The sequence below is a fragment of the Colobus angolensis genome, unplaced genomic scaffold, assembly GCF_000951035.1.
Source record: "Colobus angolensis palliatus isolate OR3802 unplaced genomic scaffold, Cang.pa_1.0 Scaffold202, whole genome shotgun sequence".
Taxonomy (NCBI): domain Eukaryota; kingdom Metazoa; phylum Chordata; class Mammalia; order Primates; family Cercopithecidae; genus Colobus; species Colobus angolensis.
In genome coordinates this window covers 4867050-4889085 of record NW_012115178.1, presented here as the reverse complement: position 1 = coordinate 4889085, position 22036 = coordinate 4867050, and the positions used below count along the sequence as shown (strand labels likewise).

At 37.7% G+C, this 22036-nt stretch overlaps 1 protein-coding gene across 1 annotated transcript in view; it reads right to left on the bottom strand.

Moving 5' to 3' along the window:
- The window catches only part of AKAP6 (A kinase (PRKA) anchor protein 6), a 524753-nt gene that overhangs the window by 259356 nt on the left and 243361 nt on the right, over window positions 1-22036 (bottom strand). Inside the window, exon 6 of the mRNA XM_011941871.1 lies at window positions 6777-6899. Coding sequence (XP_011797261.1) covers window positions 6777-6899 — 123 coding nt within the window. The remainder of the gene's footprint in view (window positions 1-6776; window positions 6900-22036) is intronic.

Here is a 22036-nt window from a genome sequence, read left to right as displayed (position 1 = left end):
AAAGAGAACTGCTGACGTGTCTCTCTAATCTGTTCCTCTTTCTTGAATCTATTCCCTCTTCTCTATTCTTAACTACCGCCACCCTGATCCACCATTTCTCTCATTATTCCAACATCCTTTAACCCACTCATTTGATTCTAACTACCCTGATCGTAAGCTTGTTCCTTCCAAGTCTAAGTAAGCGAACTTCCTAGAACACACTGGTCTTTCCAGAATTGAAATCCAAATGTGACTTTGCCCCATAGTAGAAATCTGTTACATGCTTATCAGCCTGGCCGTCCATGTCTGCCTAACCTTTGATTCCTCAAACTGTTGAGATATCCATATGCTTTTACAACAGAACCCCAGAATACATTTTAAAAATTTCCTATTCACAGAGAAGAGACTAATTTCCTTAATATATAAAAAGCCCCTATAAATCCTGAAGTAAAAAACCAATGACCAACAGAAAAACAGGCAAGAATTTTAAAAATAGTTCTCAAAAAGGAAATACAGATGAATCCTAAAAACATGGAGAGATTTTCAATGCCACTTAAAATACAAGAAATACAAACTAAATTACAGTAAGATGCCATCTGTAACTATCAGAGGGACAAAGTTCAACAAATGTAATAACATACTCTGATAGCAAGAATGTGCAGAAATAGGCACTCTCATACATTGTTCAGTATAAACTGGTAAAATCTCTATCAAGGACAGTTTGGTAATACATTAAAAATTTAAACATGTTTAACCTTGACCTAGAAATTTCATATGAAAGGTATTCATTCTAAGGATATACTTATAGTATCCAACATGATGAATTTCCAAGAATATTCACTAAAGCATCATTTATAATAGAAAAAGACTGTAAACAACCTAAATTTCCATCACAAAGAATTGGTTATATAAATTATGGCGTATTTGTAAGTAGAATTCTATGCAGTCATCCAAAAGGATGAAGTTCTATATTTATTGACTTTGAATTATTACTAATAGAAACTACAGGAACAAAGTTAAGTACATAGATATATTTGTTTGTGCTTTTTGAGACAGTCTCCCTCAGTCGCCCAGGCTGGAGTGCAGTGATGCAATCTCAGCTCAACCTCTGCAACCTCTGCCTTCCAGGTTCAAGAAATTCTCATGCCTCAGCCTCCTGAGTAGCTGGGACTACAGACATGCGCCACCACACTCAGCTAATTTTTGTGTTTTTGTAGAGTCGAAGTTTCACCATATTGGCCAGGCTGGTCTCAAACTCCTAGCCTCAAGTGATCTCCCCACCTCGGCCTCCCAAAATGCTAGGATTACAGGCATTAGCCACTGCAGCCGGCCTGTTTCTAAATATCTGAAATAAATCAGAAATGATATAACGAAACAAGGAACACTGGTTGCCTCGAGGGAGAAGAATCAATGGGAACACGAGTAAAAAGGGGACTTACTCTTGACTTTAACATTTTACTCCCTTTCTTTTTTAAATTTAAACACGATTCGAAAAACTGATAAAAGCTTGCCTGTACCAGCATAGCCTTCAAATACTATACCCAAATCCATTTTCTTTCATGCAGAGTTATTCTCTCACCTAAGCCACGAAACTCATCCAGTTAATCCATGCTGACTGACCCTTCCCCCATCAAATTTACGGTTGATTCATATTATTCTCCTGTTTTAAAACAAAACCGGACCTTCAGTGAGTCCCCATTGCCCCCAGAGAAAAGTTTAATCTGTTAAAAAGACATTCAAACTCCTTTACCACCCAGCCCCAACCTGTGAGACTCACCTAGTCTCAGCTACACCACGTGGCTCACCATACCTCTCTTACTATGCTTATAAAGTTTCCTCCCATCTCCCATCCTCCCTTCCCTAACAAAATTACATATGGCCTTTGAGGTCTATGTCAAATTACCTCTTTGAATGTTCCCTACCTCCAGAAAGAACCAATAAAATTTTTCTCTGTACTCCTAAGAATACTTTGCTTATCTTACAAGAAGTTTACTGATTAAAATTATTAGTCATTTATGGGTCTACAGATTACTACATATAATCTATCGTTACCTCTCTTAGACTGAAAATCCCTTAAAGAAAGAAACCAAGCTCATTCATCATGTATTCCTAGCACCTAAATAACTGCCTGGCACACACAGTTACAGTTGTGTTATACACACACACACACACACATACACACGGTTCACAGTCACCATTTTCCCCCACATCCCTCATTTATCAAATTGAATTAAGAATCTTGTTTCTCCAAGGCTATTTCTAGGTGGTTGGTTAATGTGTGTCCAAAATAACATGGTGCTATCTATGCAACTATACTTCCTAAGTTTAAGCCAGGCCCTTGTGGTTGACTGTTTTTCCTACATCTTACACAGCTGCCTGGTATTGCTTTGACTTCACTTATTATTATTGAATATACTGATTGGCTGCAGATAAAAGAAGTGCTGGTTTGTCTCCCTGAAAACGATTACATTTGATGAATTCAGTATGTATAACAATTTGGAGAATCAGAGTTACCATTTCAGGAGCAAATGGATATGAAATAAAATCTCTAGAGGGTGAAAGTGCTGACCTGCTCTGCTGCTTTACTCTGAAGCATTCTAATTCTAAAGATACTATAAAATGTTTTAAATGGAAAAAAAAAACTAGTTGCCCAAGAACAATTTATGATAGTTATTCACTATGCTTCTATTTAGTATGCTTCTACTCAAATACAGCTTTTAGTAACTCTGGTTCTTGAGGCAATAAAAAAGGTGGTGGGGAAAACAGCTTAAATGTCCATCAACAGGTGAATGGATAAACAAATTGTGGTATATCCATACAATAGACTACCTCTCAGCAATACAAGGGAATTAATAATTGATACATGAAACAACATAACATATCCCAAAATAAGTATGCTGAATGAAAGAAGACAGACCAAAAAATAGTACATATTGTTTTATTCAATTTATATAAAATCCTAGGAAATGCAAACTAATCTAATAGTGCCATAAAGCAGATCAAGGATTGCTTAGGGATGGAGTAGAGGCCAGGGAGGGGTAGGAGGAAAGAATTACAAAGTGTCATGAAGAAGCTTTTGGGTGATAAGTATGTTCACTATCTTAATTACAGTGATTGTTTCATGGGTGTATATATTTGTCAAATTGTCAAAACTCATAAAATTGTACACAGTAGTCCCCTTTATGCATGGTTTTGCTTTCTTCAGTTTCAGTTACCTGTGGTTAACCATAGTCTGAAAATATAAATGCAAAGTTCCAGACATAAACAACTCGTAAGTTTTAAATTACATGCCATTCTGAGTTGTGTGGTGAAATCTTGCACCACCCTGCTGTGTCCCACCTGGGGCATGAATCATCCCTCCGTCCAGCGTCTCCATGCTGTATATGTCACCTGCCCATTAGCCACTTAGTAATCATCCAGGTTATGAGATCAAAGACACAGTATACACGGTGGTGGCGCTATCCGAGGTTTTAGACACCCAATGTGCGGCTTGGAACATATCCACTATACTTTAAAATGTGCAATTTATTATATGTCAATTATACCTCAATAAAGCTGTTTTTTTTTTTAAGTAGCAGGAAGAAGACAGAGGTGAGAGAAGGGAGAGGGAGAAAGAAGTCTGTCCAAGAACATACCTATACAATTCATTTTAAGTGGTTTTCAAAGAAGAGGGAATGTTCAACACTTGCAAAATACCTTTCCAGAATGACATTTTCCTGAAAATGTCATTTTCTAAGAAGGTAGGAATTGTATTTTTGAAAGGAGCAGCCAGGTTGCAAGCAGATGATTAATTATCATGGAAAATCATTGATGTATCATTGCAATTTCACAGTGTTTCTTACAGTTAAAATAAAGCTCCTTCATATCTCTCATAAAGGTATTATAAAGCTTTAATTGATTTGTGTTGGTGAAAACCCTTGGTTACCATCATGGAAAATAATTGAATTAAGTATCAAAATATAAACATACAACTTTTGAGTATGATTTTTACATTTTTCTTTATAATAAATATTGGAGGGTATCAGCTAGTCTAACACATTAATAAACCACGGGAGACTCAGACCCTAGAGGCTTGCACATCTGTTGATTTAATGTCAAATATAGAATCTACAGAGATGTTTAAAGAAACTTGTGTAGCTACCTCTACTACTGGATAAAATCTTGCAAGTACCACTTGCCCCCTCATTAAAAAGCAATAATGGTTTATGCAGGGTTAACTAAGGAGTACAAATCTCTAGGCTTACTCATACATGTTCTTTTATGGGAAGGTTGAGAAGAATAACTTTACTGTCAGCATAACAGTAAAGAAATACAATAAAAAATGACAATAGAGATCGGGAGGACAATATAGACTCATATGGAAAAAGAAAAACTAAGAATTTGATTGAAAAATGTTTGAGTCACAGGCTGTATCTAAAGTAACAGACACAGCATTCAGTATAATGCTTGATTGCGCTTTAAGAATATCATTCAGTGGCAATCCACACACACTAGGTCTTCAGTAACTGTTAGACATTATTATTCATGATTTTGGAAGTGAAATTTGAGACTGTAATTTAACATCCAGTCAACAGGTCTGGAGATCAAAGTCCCTCACTATTTGCAAAGTAGAAATAAAGAAGATGTTCTATGATATCTCTATTCCAATTAATATAATCAGACGTGGGATAGTAGAGAAAACTCATCCAAGAAAGTGTTGATCATTAGGCAGAAACAAGAAGATTCTTTTAAGAAATAAATACATTAAGAAGGACTCTTTGCTGTGGATCTTTATACTGGTGACCCACAGCAAACTGGAGAATAACTTCCACATTTTGGGATGAAAATGTCATTATGAGGCAGGTACAGATATTGCAGTTCGTTATGGTCACCTGTAAAAAGCTCTGCAATTTGTAAGGCTAGAGAAAATACAGAAGTCACTAGTCACTGTGGCAACTTAAATTTAAATGTAAGTCAAGTAAAATTAAAAATTCATTTCTTCAGTTGCATTAGCCACATTTCAAATGCACAACAGACACATGTAGTTAGTGGCCCCCATATAGGAGAGGGCAGTATAGAATATTCCATCATCACATAAAGCTCTAGTGAACTGCACTGGGCTAGAAGGAAGTAAAGGCTAACATAAGGATGCCAAGTAAGAAACCCTGTAATACTGTATTTGAGAAAGACAGTGCTCATTGGTTACAAAGGGGCCATATCATTCAACCTCCAAAGGGGAAAAAGGGACCTTGGGTTCATACTCTCCTAGCGTGGCTTTCAATAAATAATCTAGAGTTAAAGCGCTCTCAATGCCCTTGTGCCCTCTGGGACCTCAAAAACTAAATGTGTGTTTTCCATAAAATATTAAGTCAAGAGAAAGTAAGACAGCACACTTAATGTGAAATAAAGTTCATATACTCCTGTTTAAACACAGATTAGAATTTCTGTCAGAACAATGCCAGTGAAAAGTTGACATTCTAATTAATACAATTTACATTATAAAGCACTGAATATCTTTATCTTGCTATTATGAAATGCCCTCTTTTAAAAAAAATTGAAACTCTACTCAACAGGGAAATGAGTACTAAGGACAGTATGTAGAAACCCATGTACAAGAGAGGTGGTTAGGATCACTGGCATTTTTACACACCATCGACTCAGGTATCTAAAAAGGGAAGCAACACACTCATCCTCTACCACACAGTTTTGTCATTCTTTATCATCTGCAAGGCTATTTGCATGCAGCAATAGGATTTTAAGGCTGTTTTCCTGTTATAAAACATGCTGCAAAACACAAACACCAAAACCTGAAACATTCTCTCTTTCCCCTCTTTTCTCCCTCTCCATCTCCCCCTCTCTCTCTCACTTAACATCATAGAGAATACCAGTTGTGGAACCCTGCGAACTCGCATACATGTAGGACTCCCACATAATGTTACTCAATCCAAATTCTGAGTGTGTAAGAGGGGCGGAAAATCAACCCCACAGTTGGGCACCAAGGATTCATGCTCATTGCCTTTGTCAATTTTATGCTATCAGTGAAAGGAATAAAGATGAGATCCTTACAGCTTGAATTTTCACTTCCTATGACACGTGCTTTTTCTTCACGCTTTATCACACTCCACTACTTGGTTTCCACCCCTTCATAATTGATATCGGCCATTTGAAGCATTCAGTAAAAACCTCATGAGGTTCATCGAATGTCCCCCAGTCTATAATTCTTGCTTTTAACATATTCAGAAGCAAATTTATCTGAGTGTTTTCCACTTCCCCTCCATGGTTTTCTCTATGCACAGGGATGAGTGTAATGACAGTTGTATTAATTATATGCTGAAAAACCCACATAGCAGCAAAAATGATGGAGATCATCATTTTAAATATTTTATTAAAATAACCCAGTGTAAAACAGATAATGTAGATCCTCTTGATAATGAGAGGTTCATTAATTTTACAAGAATTCTAGAAAGCTTAGAATGGTCATCAAAATCATTTTTCATTTATTTGTTTTTTAAGAAAGGGAAAATGTTCAGTTTTTCCTTTAGAGAACAAGGGTATAATAAAATTTTCTAAGGTATTTTTAAATAATCACTTATCCTTCCAGAAAAAGCTTTGTAAAGGTAGCTTGAAATAGAGATGATTTAGGTTTCATGGTATTACTTGAAATGTCTGTAAATTTGCAGCTTCTGTGACCCACTAAAATTTGGTTTCATTGACATATAGTAACCTTTGATAAATAAAATTGATATTTCCTATAAACAGACAAGCAGTACATTAAAATCCTTTGATTATTGACAGCAAGAACAACACAATTTGCCTACCAAGTGTGTCTCCAGATACAGTTTAAGGCCATCCATCTCTGCTTTAGGGGGAGTCCAGTTCTCTGTAGTTTCCATGGCTTCATTTAACCATTGAATGAATTCATCCAGTTTGTTTACAAACCCCTTGTGAGAGGAAAGAAAAGGGGGAAAAAGGGGGCAAGAAAGGCATGTTAGTTGGTTATTCTGTAAAAACCCAATATTAAACGTTCCAAACTTTATCCATGATCAAATCCATCCCACCACACTCCTATTCTAGTCTCATCTTTGCTGTAATGGAATTTCCACTATTTCTGGACCCGAAGTCTTATCAAAATGGGAAAGAAATTGTCAATGCTTCCCTCTCAGTTTTTCTCTAGGATCACTTTTCTGAGGAATTTGGTTTGGATTGTGGGGTGTCACTGTATGGATGCCTCAAAACATCAAAACATTTCTGGTGTCTGACAAGCATCCCCCTGCCAAAAAATCAGGTCAGGTCTGCTAGGATCGCTCCTTGGCTTTGGGGGATAAAAGCATTCCTGTAAAGATGGTGTTCTTCACTCAGAAGCCTGTGGAGTTCAGTTGCCATAGCTGAACTAGAAATATATTTTAAAATTACATAAGTATTTACAGGTCCTTGGACGAGTTCTATCTACAGCCCAAACGTCTGTGTCTAAGCCTGTGTGCTACAAAGGAAGGAAGCGTAGAAAGTGGGACCAATGAACAAACATAAATACTTGGCTTCGGGTATGTACAGACATAAAGATATATTCTTGGCTAGGAAGCACAAATCACAATAATCTTGTAATTTTTCAAATAGTGGTTATAAAATTTTATTGACCATTTAAAAGAATACATCTGTAGAAACAGAAAATATTTTGAAAATATGAAAGCCCAACTGCAAACCTAAGTGAAAGAAACGGGGCTGGGCTCCTGCTTTCCACGTCTGGGTAAACAGCACCACCTGGAGGTCATAAGGAGCAAGGGCCGGCTTCCACACATACTGGAATGGGTTGAGATGCCATTTCCCCATTAAACTTAACCCATTGTTCAGATTTGCCTTTCAAATAATCTTGATTAGTATTTTTAAGGCTTAACTGAGGATGTCCTGAGACTGAAGTGGAAAGAGATAAAAGTAAATATTTTTTATAATGCTTCTCACAAACTAGGCTTTGCTATTAGGGTTTTTCCTAGATAATATTTTAAGATTCATAACCCTTTAATTTAAGCAATTAGATTACCTCAAAAAAATATGAGAAAAAGAGAAAATGGAATTGTGGAGAGTGGTAAGTAAAAGGGCAAATAACACTCAGGAACACAAATTGTTTATTAGAGGGGGACAAAGCAGAGATGTGGGCACAGAGTCCCATAGAGTCAGATCATACCACACTGTTATGCTCTGGTATGTTGCCAACCTGTGTAGATAGAGCTCAGTCTATCATTCCACATAGTGACATATCATATGGTTTCCCATATTCATATATGCTTCCAAAACCTTTTCCTATTGAAAATTTCTCTATTGTACCAAGTCTCCAAGGACAGTCACACCCAGGGACACATATCACAACCAGATTTCACAAATGCAAGATTTCTCATTTATATTCCTTCGAAAATCTATCCCAATCAGTTAGATTTGATAAAACTAATGAGAAATATCATCTTAGAGACATCATAATCGCAAACTGAAACCTATACAATTGCAATTGGCCGAGCTGGGAACTATATGGTAGTTTAACATGCCTCCAGTCCTAGACTCCAACCCTAAACTGATTGATAATATCATTAAGGTTTCTCTTGGTCATCACTCAGAAGATTTTCTTCCAGGTGAGGTGAAAATATGTCCAACAGAGAAGGTTTCATAAATTTCATACAATGTATTCCCTTACTAAGTGAATTTTCTGGTGATCTACCAAACTCAGCCTTTTTTTCTAATTTTCTCATATTGCAACTCTTTCCAAACGCCAAGAATCCCTGCAAGATCATTCATTTTGCCCCTTCTCCTATCTTTAGGGTATCAGTTTGCCTGTTCTTTTGCCTCTCCTGCATTTGCATAAGTTTGAGAGTTGCTTAGCTTTTCATTTCCTCCCAAATACTTGACTCTCTTTTTTTTTTTTTTTTTGAGACAGAGTCTTGCTCTGTCACCCAGGCTGGAGTGCAGTGGCCGGATCTCAGCTCACTGCAAGCTCCGCCTCCCAGGTTTACGCCATTCTCCTGCCTCAGCCTCCCGAGTAGCTGGGACTATGGGCGCCTGCCACCTTGCCCGGCTAGTTTTTTTGTATTTTTTAGTAGAGACGGGGTTTCACCGGGTTAGCCAGGATGGTCTCGATCTCCTGACCTCGTGATCCGCCCGTCTCGGCCTCCCAAAGTGCTGGGATTACAGGCTTGAGCCACCGTGCCCGGCCTACTTGACTCTTTTAATGTAGAAGTTACACTTATTCAAGCTCAATCTTCTCAGTAGTGTCCCATCTGTTCAAAATGTTATTCCCCAAACTCCTACCTAGGGCTCAGAATATTTCACAGGTTCATATCTGACTTGATGTTTACCATAGATCCCTTCAGATGTGTACAGTAAACCTGTGAGCAGAAGTAAGGGCAGAGTCTGTTAGAACTCCAGTCCTAATTCTCGATACTCTCATAATTAAAATTTTGGTGAAAACTTAAGAGACCCTTTGCTGACCAGATGGACTTACAGAAGCATTGTCTGTCATCTGTGGATGCTAGTCAGAAAAGTAGAATTTAGATGGTTTATAAATGGGAGATGAAAATAGTACTTTATAGTACTTACAGCATTAAATAGTTTTTACTGTTGTATTTAGAATTGTATTGTTATATCTGTATATATAAATTGGTTTGGGGAGAAAATTAAGTCAGAAAGTATATTATTTAGGGAACAAGGGGTTAAATACAAGAAGATAAATAGTTAAAGACATTATTCGAAAGGTAATTAGTTATAAACCATTCATGATCTTCTCCCTTTCAAAAACAAACAAAAATAACCTGTGCGTGTATGTGAGTGCATGGCTGATTCATCATAAAAGGTTAGTCTTAGCCGAAGAGTACTAAACAATGTGTCAGGTTTCCTAACAGAACCGTGATTACATAGTTAGCTGAAATCTGTGAGATGCAGATTAGACAAAACCCTTGGTCCTGGGTGAATATTTTTGGATGGCACCTCTGTGTATCCCAGCCAGATAGCAAAACAAGGCTGTCTGATATAGGGGAAACAGGAGTCCTCTCAAGGATTCTCTCTGGGTTTCTTCTGAATTATATCCCATCCTCACAACTTTTTATTTGTTGTACATTTCCTAACTCTTTTCTTGCCAACACTAAAAAGTTTCATCACTCACAACAGAAACCTGAGAAATCCCAGTGTTCCTAACTTATAATAAAAGCTAAGCACCCCTTCCCTTTAGGGAGATCTAGCTTTCCACCTCCCTTCCTGCTTCTATGTGTAGCCTCAAGAACATAAACAGAAAACATGAAAGCAAGCAAAACTGGAGTCCATTCAATTCATGATACGTTTACCACATGCTATTTTTCCACCTCACTCAGCCCCCTCCATCTGTGTACTATCAGTACTATCACCAGGTTTCTGTGTATAGTGGACAGTGTTCTAGGTTCTCTCCCCCGTCATGAGATGTGCTTAGAAAGACCAAGAAAGCGCCACTCTATACACAGACCATGTGGACGTGCAGGTGTGTTCACATCTGGACACACACAACAAATATTTGATGCCCATTTTCAGAAGTTCTGCTGGCATCTTTGTGGTGTGAACGAAAGAAAATAAGGATGACATAGGAAAATGGAAAAAAAATTTTTAAATTATTTTGAAACAGATCAAATCCTAATGCAACAAATATTGATCATTTATTCATTCATTTAACAAATGTTTATTAAGTGCCTTCTATGTGCAAAAAAGCACACTGCTAGACATTGCTGAGAATACAAAGATAAATATCATTGTGGCAAAAATTTCAGCAGAACATAAAGCATGTCTAAGCCCTGAATTCAAGTAATTTTAACAGTCAAAAAGAATTTTACAATACACAAAGAGTTGGGACACTCTCCTGGATATTGTGAAATTATTATATCTGTATCAGAATTCTGTCTGTATCCAAGTTTGCTCTCATTCTTAGTATTGGCCTACCTGTGTGTGTTTCTAATATTCCGAATTTAAATTTACTTCTCTAGAAAGTCAGAGGACTATAAAAATCAGATTTTCTTCATGACATAATCCAATGCCACCACTGCACTACATGAAAAGTACATTTTATGCATATTCTACTCTCTGCCACAGGCTGAATTACAAACCTTTGAAAGGCTACATTTTAGCCTTCATTGGTCAAACTCCTGCTGCTATATCTGTTCAGTGTCCTGTTATTTTCTACCAGTGTCCTTATCATCCCTTTCTGCTTCTTCTTCCATTACTTTTATTTGCCTCCCTGACAAGCTGTCCAGGAGCACATGGAGGGTGACCTAGTCCACAAGATCCTGTACTCCTGCCCACTCTCACGGATTAATTGTTTCCTTCTGAGGGAATCTTTGTCATACTCCTATTTTATACAGGCGTTGAGAGTCTGTAGACCCTTGTTTGGCACCAAGCCAGGATTCAACTCCCAGAAGAAATTCTGGTCATCAAACCTGGGAGAAAATGGAACAGTGGTTGGCCCTCCTACCATTGGTTGTCAGCATACCTGCTACTCCCAAATCATTTGTATTGTGAAAGATCCTTTGTGAGGGTGAAAACTGACTTTTAAACTTTCTAAAACATCAATCTCTTTAAAGACTAAGATGCACAGTGAAAGTACATGCAAATGTATACTCACTGGTTTGTGAAAAATAATTTGCTAGAGCCTTTGGCTGGCTAAAATATACTTGAAGATTATTTTCACAGTGAACACTAACAGTCAAATCTTGCAAAGTGCTACACTCTCCCAACAAGTTAAGAATACTCATTATTTCTTTTCCTAACTCTTTCTCCTCTACAACAAGCCTTGTTTGGTTAAATATAAACTGTCTCGGTGGTTACCTTTGCCCTCTGGCAAGGCTGTCATATGGAGCTAGAATAAAAAGGAGGGCATTCCTTGTGCCATATGTGAGGCCAGGGAACAACCACACATTGGAAAACAAAATATGGCCCCTGCCTTGTGGAATTGAAAGTCTAGGGGTGATTTTTTAATGGGATTAATTATAGACTAAAATAAAGTGGAAAATTGTATCTCTGCAAGACGAAAGGGGAAATATACAGCAGGAAGTAAATGCTGTGTTATCACCACAACTCTTCAAGATGGTGTTGATTATGGTCATTTTACAGATGAGGAAACTGAGGGTCAGAGAAGGTAAGTGACTTGGGATTTGAACATGGATCTCATTCCAAAGTCTATTCCTCCCACAGTACCACACCACCCTCTAGAAACAGCATTCCTGCAGACAAGTTATCAGATCCAGGTAATGGAGAAGTAGCATTTATTCCCAGTTTTAAAGTCTTGGCCCTGAGATAAAATTCCCTGAGTCCTAAGTCGCTTACCCTTCTCATTCACTATTTTTTGTTGTTTTTTTCTAAAACAGAATTTGTGATGAGAATAAATACTTAACAAGAAACACACTTATTTTTAGAAAGCAAAGATTACTGTAAAGTTCATTTCTAATGCACAGAAAATTTAAATGAAAAATTTAAGGGAGTTACATGTTTGAATGAGCCCATTCTACCAGTGCTCAGTTACAGATGGGCTTGACTCAGTTTAATCACAGAGGAGATGGCCCCTAGTTCTCCGAAGGCAGTTGAGCCACCTTTCTGAACTGCTAATTCCTTTTGGTATTTGCTGTTTGGAAGTGTATGTGAATGTGTGTGTATTCATCCTCAGAGTAATTCATATCTATTCATGGACAGAGAAATTAGGTGTGATGTCTGACCCAGTCTAGATCAAGTTAGCTGCCTCCACACAGAAACATGCTGAAGAGTATCAAAAAAGTGAACTATTTTCATTACATTTTATGTATTTATTTATTTATTCCATTTTCTTTTTTTTTTTTTTTTAGCGACAAGGTCTCTCTAGAGATAAGGCTAGAGTGCAGTGACAGGATCATAGATCACTGCAACCTCCAACTCCTGAGCTCAAGGAATTCTCCTACCTCAGTCACCTAAGTAGCTGGGACTACAGGTGTGCGCCATCACACCCAGATTATTTATTCATTCATTCATTCATTCATGCATTCATTCATTCTTGTAGACACGGGGTCTCACTATGTTGCACAGGCTGGTCTCAAATTCCTGGCCTCAACTGTTCCTTCCAGTTTGGTCTCCCAAAGCAAAGGTTTTACAGGCATGAGCCATTGCACCTGGCCTATTTCACTATATTTCAAAAAAAAAAAAAAAAAAAGTCAGCATCTGCTGCTGAATCTTTTAAACTATTATGCTCTCATCTGGACAATTCTAGCTGAAACAAATAACCCTCAGATGATACTCACCATGTGCCAGAACCTGTTTTAAGTATTTTGTACAAATAGATCATTTAAGTCTCATAATGGCCCTATGAGGTGGGTACAATAGTCTCCCCATTTTACAGATGAGAAGAGTGAGGCCCAAGAGGTAAGGAAGTCTGCCCGATACCCTACAGCCAGAAGGTGGCAAACTCAGTACCTGAAATCATGAACAGTCAGCTGATTTAACAGCTTAACTATATCCCTTGCAGGAATTAGGAGAGAAGAACTAAATGAGGATTAATCTGGGGGGACATGGGACGGTATATTAAAAGAGGGGAAAAAGTGCTTACCATGAGCCAGTGTAGATAATGTTAAGAGAACAGTTGCTACAGCCAGACAAAACTGAATTTGATTCATTTAGTTTAGGTATAAACTGAATGAATGACTTAATGTCTCTGAACCTTAGTTTCTTCATCTGTAAGACAGGGACATGAACAGTCATCATGGGGTTACATGAGGACTATAGGAAAAATATAGTTTAAAGCCTGATGTAAAACAAGGTCTTGATAAATGATTCTTTAAAAAATCATTCCTAATTAATAAAAGTTCTAATTTGATCTTTTATCTCATTGACTCGACAATTTTTTATTATTTACTAAGTCTAACAGCACTGTACTACGTGTAGTACAGTGAAATGGATGATCCATGAGATGGATTTTAAAAGTCCCCACACAGGCCGGGCGCAGTGGCTCATGCCTGTAATCCCAGTGCTGTGGGAGGCCGAGGTGGGTAGATCACGAGGTCAGGAGATAGAGACCATCCTGGCCAACATGGTGAAACCCTAACTCTACTAAAAAAAAAAAATACAAAAATTAGCTGGGTGTGGTGGCGTGTGCCTATAATCCCAGCTACTCGGGAGGCAGAGGCAAGAGAGTCACTTGAATCTGGGAGGCGGAGCTTGCAGTGAGCCAAGATCGCTCCATTGCACTCCAGTTTGGCGACAGAGTGAGACTCTGTCTCAAAAAAAAAAAAAAAAAATTCCCCACACAGTCACAATATAGGGGGTGGCAGCAACAGCACTGGGCATTTAGAAGAGGGAGTCATGGCTTTCACCTCACATGGTAAATGAGACAGCATGAGGGGCAGCATCTGAACCTGCAGGTTAGCAAGAATTTCACCACCCTGCTACCCGACCAGTGGATCTGGAGGGGATCACGTTTCTCTATTAATTGTCACAAGTTTCAGGAAAATCTGACTTAATTTTTCAAAACAGGCCACATTCTTTGGAGCCTATCTTTACATCAGCAATGGGGCTACCAAAAAGTAACAGCTAAAGGACATCATGATCCTCTTATCCACAGTAAAGGTTTGTTTAGGCTCTAAATAAGGTAAGTAAAATTAGAACTTTATTTAGAAAAGTAAGTAAAATTAGAACTTTATTTAGAAGCAAAATTATGCATTGAGATTTTTACATACATATTTACCAACATATATATTTAATCTTCTGTTTTTGTACATAATTCTTTATACACATAGTTTCTACATAAAATGACTAGATTTAGATTTTTGCATAACAGCACTAAAATGTAATTTACCTTTCCCAATCAGCTAACTATATACTTAATGTGCCACCTAGGCCCAGGGGCTCAAGACAAAGTGCTAGAGAGTTAACAGTTGTGCTTTCGACTCTACTACCTCACTTATATACCCACACTCCTACCTAGAAAATCCAACACAGTATGAGTAATTGACAGAAGAGGAGAGACAGTGTATGCTTTTAGAACAAAGATTGAAGAGAAAATAAAATGGCTTCAGTCAGTGTTCACTCTGATGCCACCAAAAAAACTCAAATACTGAAATGCCTAATGAAATATTTAGCTTCTTTTCTAAAGGTCGAATGAGAAGTCTTTAGAATATAAAAATATTCCTCATAAAATTGTTCCAGCATTAAGGTAAAAACTGTCAGTGGGAAAGTAAGAGCAAAATGGCATGGAATGGTATTATCTAAAGCTACCCAGGTGGGATGTTCTATTCTGAACTCAGCAACATGTAGAAGGAATATAATGCTGAATCCACAGTTTCTTCAAATACTATTTATTTATAGTGGCTTCAACTGGGAAAAGAAGAACCCAGAAAGATTCCTAACTCTTATGATGGGAAAGGGTTTCATCTAACAAATCTAGAGATTTTGACATCAGTTGCTCCCTATGGGTTCATAAAAAGAAATTATCAATCATTCTAAGGGCAAAACAAGATTGGAATGCATATTATCAAAGTCTAATAAAAATAGATATGAATAAAAAATTGGGAATAAACTGGAACAAACAATAGGGTAATATTAATTGAGCACTTACTACACACCAGGCATTTACATAATCCTTACAACAACCCTATGATACAATATTACTGCACTCTCCATTTTATAGGGAGGAAACTGAAGCACAGACAAGATCAAACACTTACAAGCTCCCAACATGGTCAGGTATGAAGCTGGGGACCTCTCATTCAGGTAGCATGACTGCCCCAAAGCTTGGCAGACTTCCTCTAGGTGAGACCTTGCTTCAAGCATCCCCAGTCCTCTAGAGGCACTGGATAAGCAGATCAGATCATCTTTATCTGCCTTTAAGTCTCAAATGAGTACCTGAGATACCCATAACTTAGAATTTAGGATTATGACAGTTTAATGGTTTAATTGTAGGTTTTTCATATCTAGTATTATAATTAACAATACTTAACATTTAGGTACTATCTACCAGCTATTCTTCTAATAACTTGTGAAGTTACTGAATAGTCAAATTTCCCCATTGTACAGATGAAGAGGCTAAGGCATAGAGAAGTTATGTAATTTATTTAAGGTCATATCGCTATTAAGTGGTTATTAAATAGTTTTGTTCCAGGGTCTAAGCTCTGGACTACTGTCCTGTATTCTCTCTCTAACCAGATTTGTTCCCACAAAGTCCATAGAGAGAAAACAAAGGACAGTCACATTCTCTGTTGTTCACTCCTATTTTCCAAGCTTCTCTGAGAGCCCCAGCTCTTGCCACATAGTTCAATCATTCCTATAGGAGCCCTATTTTAGATCATTTTTCCTATACTCTGTGCTCTCTCTTGTCAGCCTTTCTTTTCTTTCTTCCTTGACTATTGTTTCTCTTTTGCCTCTTTTTTCTCTTCCCTCTTCTCCAGCCCCTCCCCTCCTTTGTTCCCCACTCCTCTCCTCTCTTCCCCCACTTCTCCTCTTTTTTCCACTTGCTCATTGTTCCTTTCTTTTTTCTATTGTTCAAAGTCTCCTCCAGCCTTGTTAGGGCTAATCAATCACTTTAAATAAACATTTCTGGACATGTTTATAAAGTTTTAGAGAAAAGGGCTGACTCCTTGACACTAAAGTACAGACCTGAAAATATTGTTTTATTTCTTGCTTGGATTAGCTCTAAATACTTTCCTGATTAGTAAGAACTCCTTGCACATCAAATATCTGGAACAAAAGTGAGTGTGGCTTGATGGGAGTATTTGCAGAATACTAAGATTATTCAAAAGATTACTTGTGATTGTTGAGTTGTTGTTTAAGTATTCTAAATTTCCTCCAGGGAATAGATAACAAAATTATTATTCAGTAATAACAAAGTTATTATTTTTAGAAAAAAATTGGAATTCCATGTGACGAGTTCATCATACTGAATGAGCAAGAAAATGCTATGGCCAACTTTCTACCAGAGAGCTTCAGGGTGGCAAGTCAGTAAATGCTAACAACTCAACTATTGTAGCTGAGTACCAAGAAGACAGAAAACCAGTATTATCTAAACACATCTGCTTGGAAGTGGGTGAAGGAGAAAGAAGAGTTCCCATAGAGATTAGAAGCACAGACTCAATTTTCAAAAGGCTCTTAGAATTTATCTAGTTGAAATCTCCCTCTATTTTACAGATGAGGAATCTGATGCTCAGAAAAGGTAAGTAGGCCAGGCACGGTGGCTTGTGCCTATAATCCCAGCGCTTTGGAAGGCCAAAGCAGGAGGGTCATTTGAGTCCAGGAGCTTGAGACCAGCCTGGGCAATATAGTGAGACCCCATCTCTACAAAAAAATAAAACATTTGCTGGGCAGGGTGGTGTGCACCTGTAGTCCAGCTACTCCGGAAGCTGAGGTGGAAGAATTGCTTGAGCCCAGGAGTTTCAGGCTGCAGGAACTCTGATTCACTACTGCTCTCTAGCCTGGGTGACAGAGCAAGACTCTGTCAATAAGGGAAAAAAAAAAGGTTAAGTACTTGACAGATAACATTCACTCACCAGTATGCAGCTGAGCCAGAAGAACTTATTTGTTGTGTAATCAAGTACAGAGACCTAATTGTTTATTTTTAAAGTTTTCATAGACATCTTTTAGAAAAGATTTCTAGAGATCAAAAAAAGGGACAGAACTAGAGTTTTTAAGAATAATGTAAAACTTCAAAGTACTATTGGCTTAGCAAATTGCATACACTATTGGATAGCATTAGGCCAGCTGAAGTAAGGATTAAATTGCCTTTTTTTGTTCAAACTCCATGTGTATGAGTAAACATACATGTGTGTATTAAGTTGTTTATTCAAAAAACATTTATGAGAGTTTACTAGTACCAGAAATTGCATTAGGCCCTTGGGACTCACAGATACATAACCCAGATTCTTCTATTAAAGAGTTCAGAGCACTGTAAAGTATGAGATGTATGATAATGCAGACTCACGGTTCTCAAACTTTTAATCTCGAGTCTCCTATTAAGAATTATTGAGATCCCCAGAAAGCTTTTGCTTCTCTGGGCTTTATCAATATTCATTTCAGCAATTTAAAAATATTAATACATATTTTTAATACATTAACTAAAAATAATATATAAACATAAATATATTATTAAAAATAACGTTTTCAAAAACAGTGAAAAGAATGGCATTATTTTAGCTGTATGCAAATCTTATGAATGCCTGGCTTAATAGAATATGGCTGGATTTCTATTTCTACTTCTGCATTTAATCTATCACAATATCACGTGTTATGGAGCTTCTGGAAAACTCTGCTATACACAGAATGAGAGTGAAAAAGGCAAATAACATTCAGTATTGATACGATAATAGCTTTGACCTTGTGGACCCCCTGAAAGGGTCTCGAAAGCCCCTCGAGGTGCCAAGACCATACTGAGAGAACCTCTTGCTGTAGATCATACCAAGTGCTCAGGAGCCATTGAAAAGACATTTAACTCACTCTTTGGGCATCAAGGGGGACTTCCTGGAGGAAATCACAGGAAATTGAGCCCTGACAGATAAGTGTAAGTGATTCAGAAAAAGAATAGAGGGGACTAAGAGGAGCAGAGAATGAATTCCTAAAATGAAGCCCGAGAGAACAGCTTATTCTGAGAACTCTAAGTAGCTGAGCCTGGCTAACCAATACTCAAGAGACAAATACGAAACACTTAGAAATGAGGTTGCAGAGTCTGGCCAGGAGCTAGGCCACATACAACATGCTCTGTAGTTTGTATTTTATCCTAAAGACAATGGAATGGTCATTAAAGTTTTGATGCAGAGAGTGGGAGAATCTGATTGGCTTCTTAGAAGACTCACTCTGGCTGCAGTGTGGAAAATGATTGCCAGTTGAAAGACTGAGAGCAGAGAAGCCAGTTAAACGGCTGCTATAGCACTCTGAAGAAGTTGATGAGGCTAAACTAAAGCAGCTCAGTGGACATGGGCAGAACTAGGTTCTGCTAGGTTATAGAGAGTACTCAAAGGTAGAATGGACAGGACTAACTGGATCTGATGGATGATGAGAAAGATGTTAGAATCTGCGATGACTGCCAACGTTCTATTTTGGTTGGAGGTACCATTTCCTGAAAGAGGAAATATAAAATTCAGAAGGAAAAATAGTTTGCAGGAAGATCATGAACATGATATTATGTATCATGAATTTGGTTTCTCAACTTAATCAGTTGAAGCATCTAATAAGACAGCTAGTTGTATAAGCCTGGAACTCTACAGCAAGATATAGTCAGAGAAAGCAACATACACGGTGTACTAAAGACCATGGGCATAGATGAGATAGCCTAGGAACAGTATGTAAAGGGAAGATCCACTTGTGTCATCTACATTATGAGGCCCAAGAGTGCAATGCACTCAACTTTCTTCACTCTGTCCTTCATTCTGTTGTCTGTCTCAATGATCCTGACACTGGTTGTGCCTCAAAATCAACTGTGAAATTCTTTAAACATAAACAGAATTCAGAGAAAAGAGATCTCTGCAAAGTCTCTCAAGGATAGAAAGATAAAGAGCCAACAGCTGCAGAGCACTGGAAACATTTAGTGTTGATCTTGGGAAAAAAAGTATTTGATGCCACTTTGTGACAAGCTTGAAAGATCTGGTAATAACCAGGAGACAGGATGTTCTAACAGCAAGCACTGTGGGGTGGGACAAACAGATTCTACTTGTACAAATGAGGGCATTGAGCTGAATGATTCTTCATGCCTTCTGACTGTTAACATCTGAGGTTCTTGCATATAGAGCTTCCTTCAAAGCCTGAGACATTGAGACAACTTGCCTCTCTTCCAGTTAGAAAGGGAACTGATCTTTGGAGTCTTCCACATTCTCTCCCAATGCCTTCTACTCCATTCACTACATCTATCCTTCAAGATCGAGCTCAAATGCTCCTCTCCCAACAAATCATCCCAATCTATTGCTGCCTTTCCAATGCACTTCCTTAATCTTTGTATATTTAGCAGTCAGGGGTTTCAGGGACAGTTCAAAACCTATTACAGGCCCTTCCTTTTTCATGCCTTAATACATTGTAATGAATCTACCTCTAGTTAAACAGTTCTGTAAGAATTATTATTTATAAGCATATAATTATAAATATATATTATAAATACAGTTGACTCTCCATATCTGTGGGTTCTACATTCATAAATTCAACCAAGCTTGGATTGAAAATATTTTCTTTAAAATGGATGGTGACATCAGTACTAAACATGTATAGACTTTTTCTTCTTGTCATTATTCTCTAAACAATACAGCATAACAGCTATCTACATAGCATTTACATTATATTACATATTACAAGTAATCTAGAGATGATTTAAAGCATACACAAGGTATGTAGGTTATATGCAAATACTATACATTTTACATAAGGGATTTGAGCATCATTGATTTTGGTATCCACAGGGGGTCTTGGAACAAATCCCCCACGGATACTGATGAACGACTGTATGTATAAATATCAATTATGAATAAATAAGTATATATTATTCATAAGGTTGTTGTGTGACAATATTATAAATTAGAATGTTGTTTGTATTTGTCTGAACACACATTCATAGCATAAATTTCCCTATATAAACTTCCTAAGATGTCAAAGAAGTACATTAACTAAAATTATTGGGCCACTTAGAGGAGAATTATCTCTAATACAATTCAAGAATCATCTGACAAGGCAGGAAGACAAGGCAAAGTCTTACAGAGAAGAGGGTGCAGGAATCTGGGGTGGCCATCACAGGTCTCACAAAGGAGGAAGGGTACCCTTAACCATTGTAAGTGAGAGTTGTGTAGGAGGTTGAAGTTTCATAATAACCAAGGTAGCTGAAGGTGGAAGGAGAAAACAAGGTGGTGGCATTTGATGTCAAAAGACCAGTCATCTCTTTACAAGGAGCTGCTAAGACCTGACCCTTCCCCTCCCACAAGACTAATAATAAGAACAATAACCACCACCAGAGCTAACATTTATTGAGTGCTTACTACATGCCAGGTACTATTCTGAGCTCTTTACATATTTTAAGACATTTAATCATGACTCTCTGTGGCAGATATGATTTTTAATTCTCCTTAGCAGGAGGAAACTAGAGCACAGAGAGGTCAAGTCACCTGCTTACAATAGCATAGGTATTGTTACACAGGTGATAAGCTGAGACATGGTTTACACAATATGGCTCCAGAGCCCACATTCATAGTCACTATGCTTCACAACCATCCAGCACCAAAGAACCCCCTCATCAATTAATATGCATTCCTCCAGAAATCTCTCACTATGAATATTTCTTTTCCTTTACTATGGAGTTCCATCTACTACTTTTCTGAATATTCATCCTTTTGGTACCATGAGCAAGGTTATTTTTGAAGTTTTTCCCAGCCATGTTTCCCTTGTATAAAAGTGTGTCTAGATAGTGAAATGGGCACAAATGTGATTTTTCATGGACCCTGCATTCTATTAAGAAGACTCTGGTCAATCAATAGTCTTTTAAATACAGTGGCATGCACCAAACAATATAAAACTTTAGATTTAATAAGGATAGGATAAAGAAAATAGCTTTAATGAAAGTTTGTGAGGTGAATGTGATTACTGCACAGCCTGAAACTTTATCTATCTATAGATAAAGTTCAGCCTGAAACTTTATCTATCTATCTATCTATCTATCTATCTATCTATCTATCTATCTATCTATCTATCTATATGGAGTCTCGCTCTGTCACCCGGGTTGGAGTGCAGTGGTGCAATCTCGGCTCACTGCAAACTCCACCTCCCAGGTTCAAGCAATTCTCCTGCCTCTGCCTCCTGAGTAGCTTGGACTACAGGCACCTGGCACCACACTCAGCTAATTTTTATACGTTTAGTAAAGACAGGGTTTCACCATTTTGGCCAGGCTGGTCTTGAACTCTTGACCTCAAGTGATCCACCTGCTTTAGCTTTCCAAGGTGCTGAGATTACAGGCATGAGCCACTGTGTGCAGCCTGAAACTTTAAAAGAGTACCAATAGTCTTCTCTATGCTTTAGAAAATAAATCAAATGCAAAAGTATTTCTGTTAATTCAACTTGTCAGCTTTATTTTGGAGTTCGGGTAGGAAGGAAAGAGAGAGTATTAGAC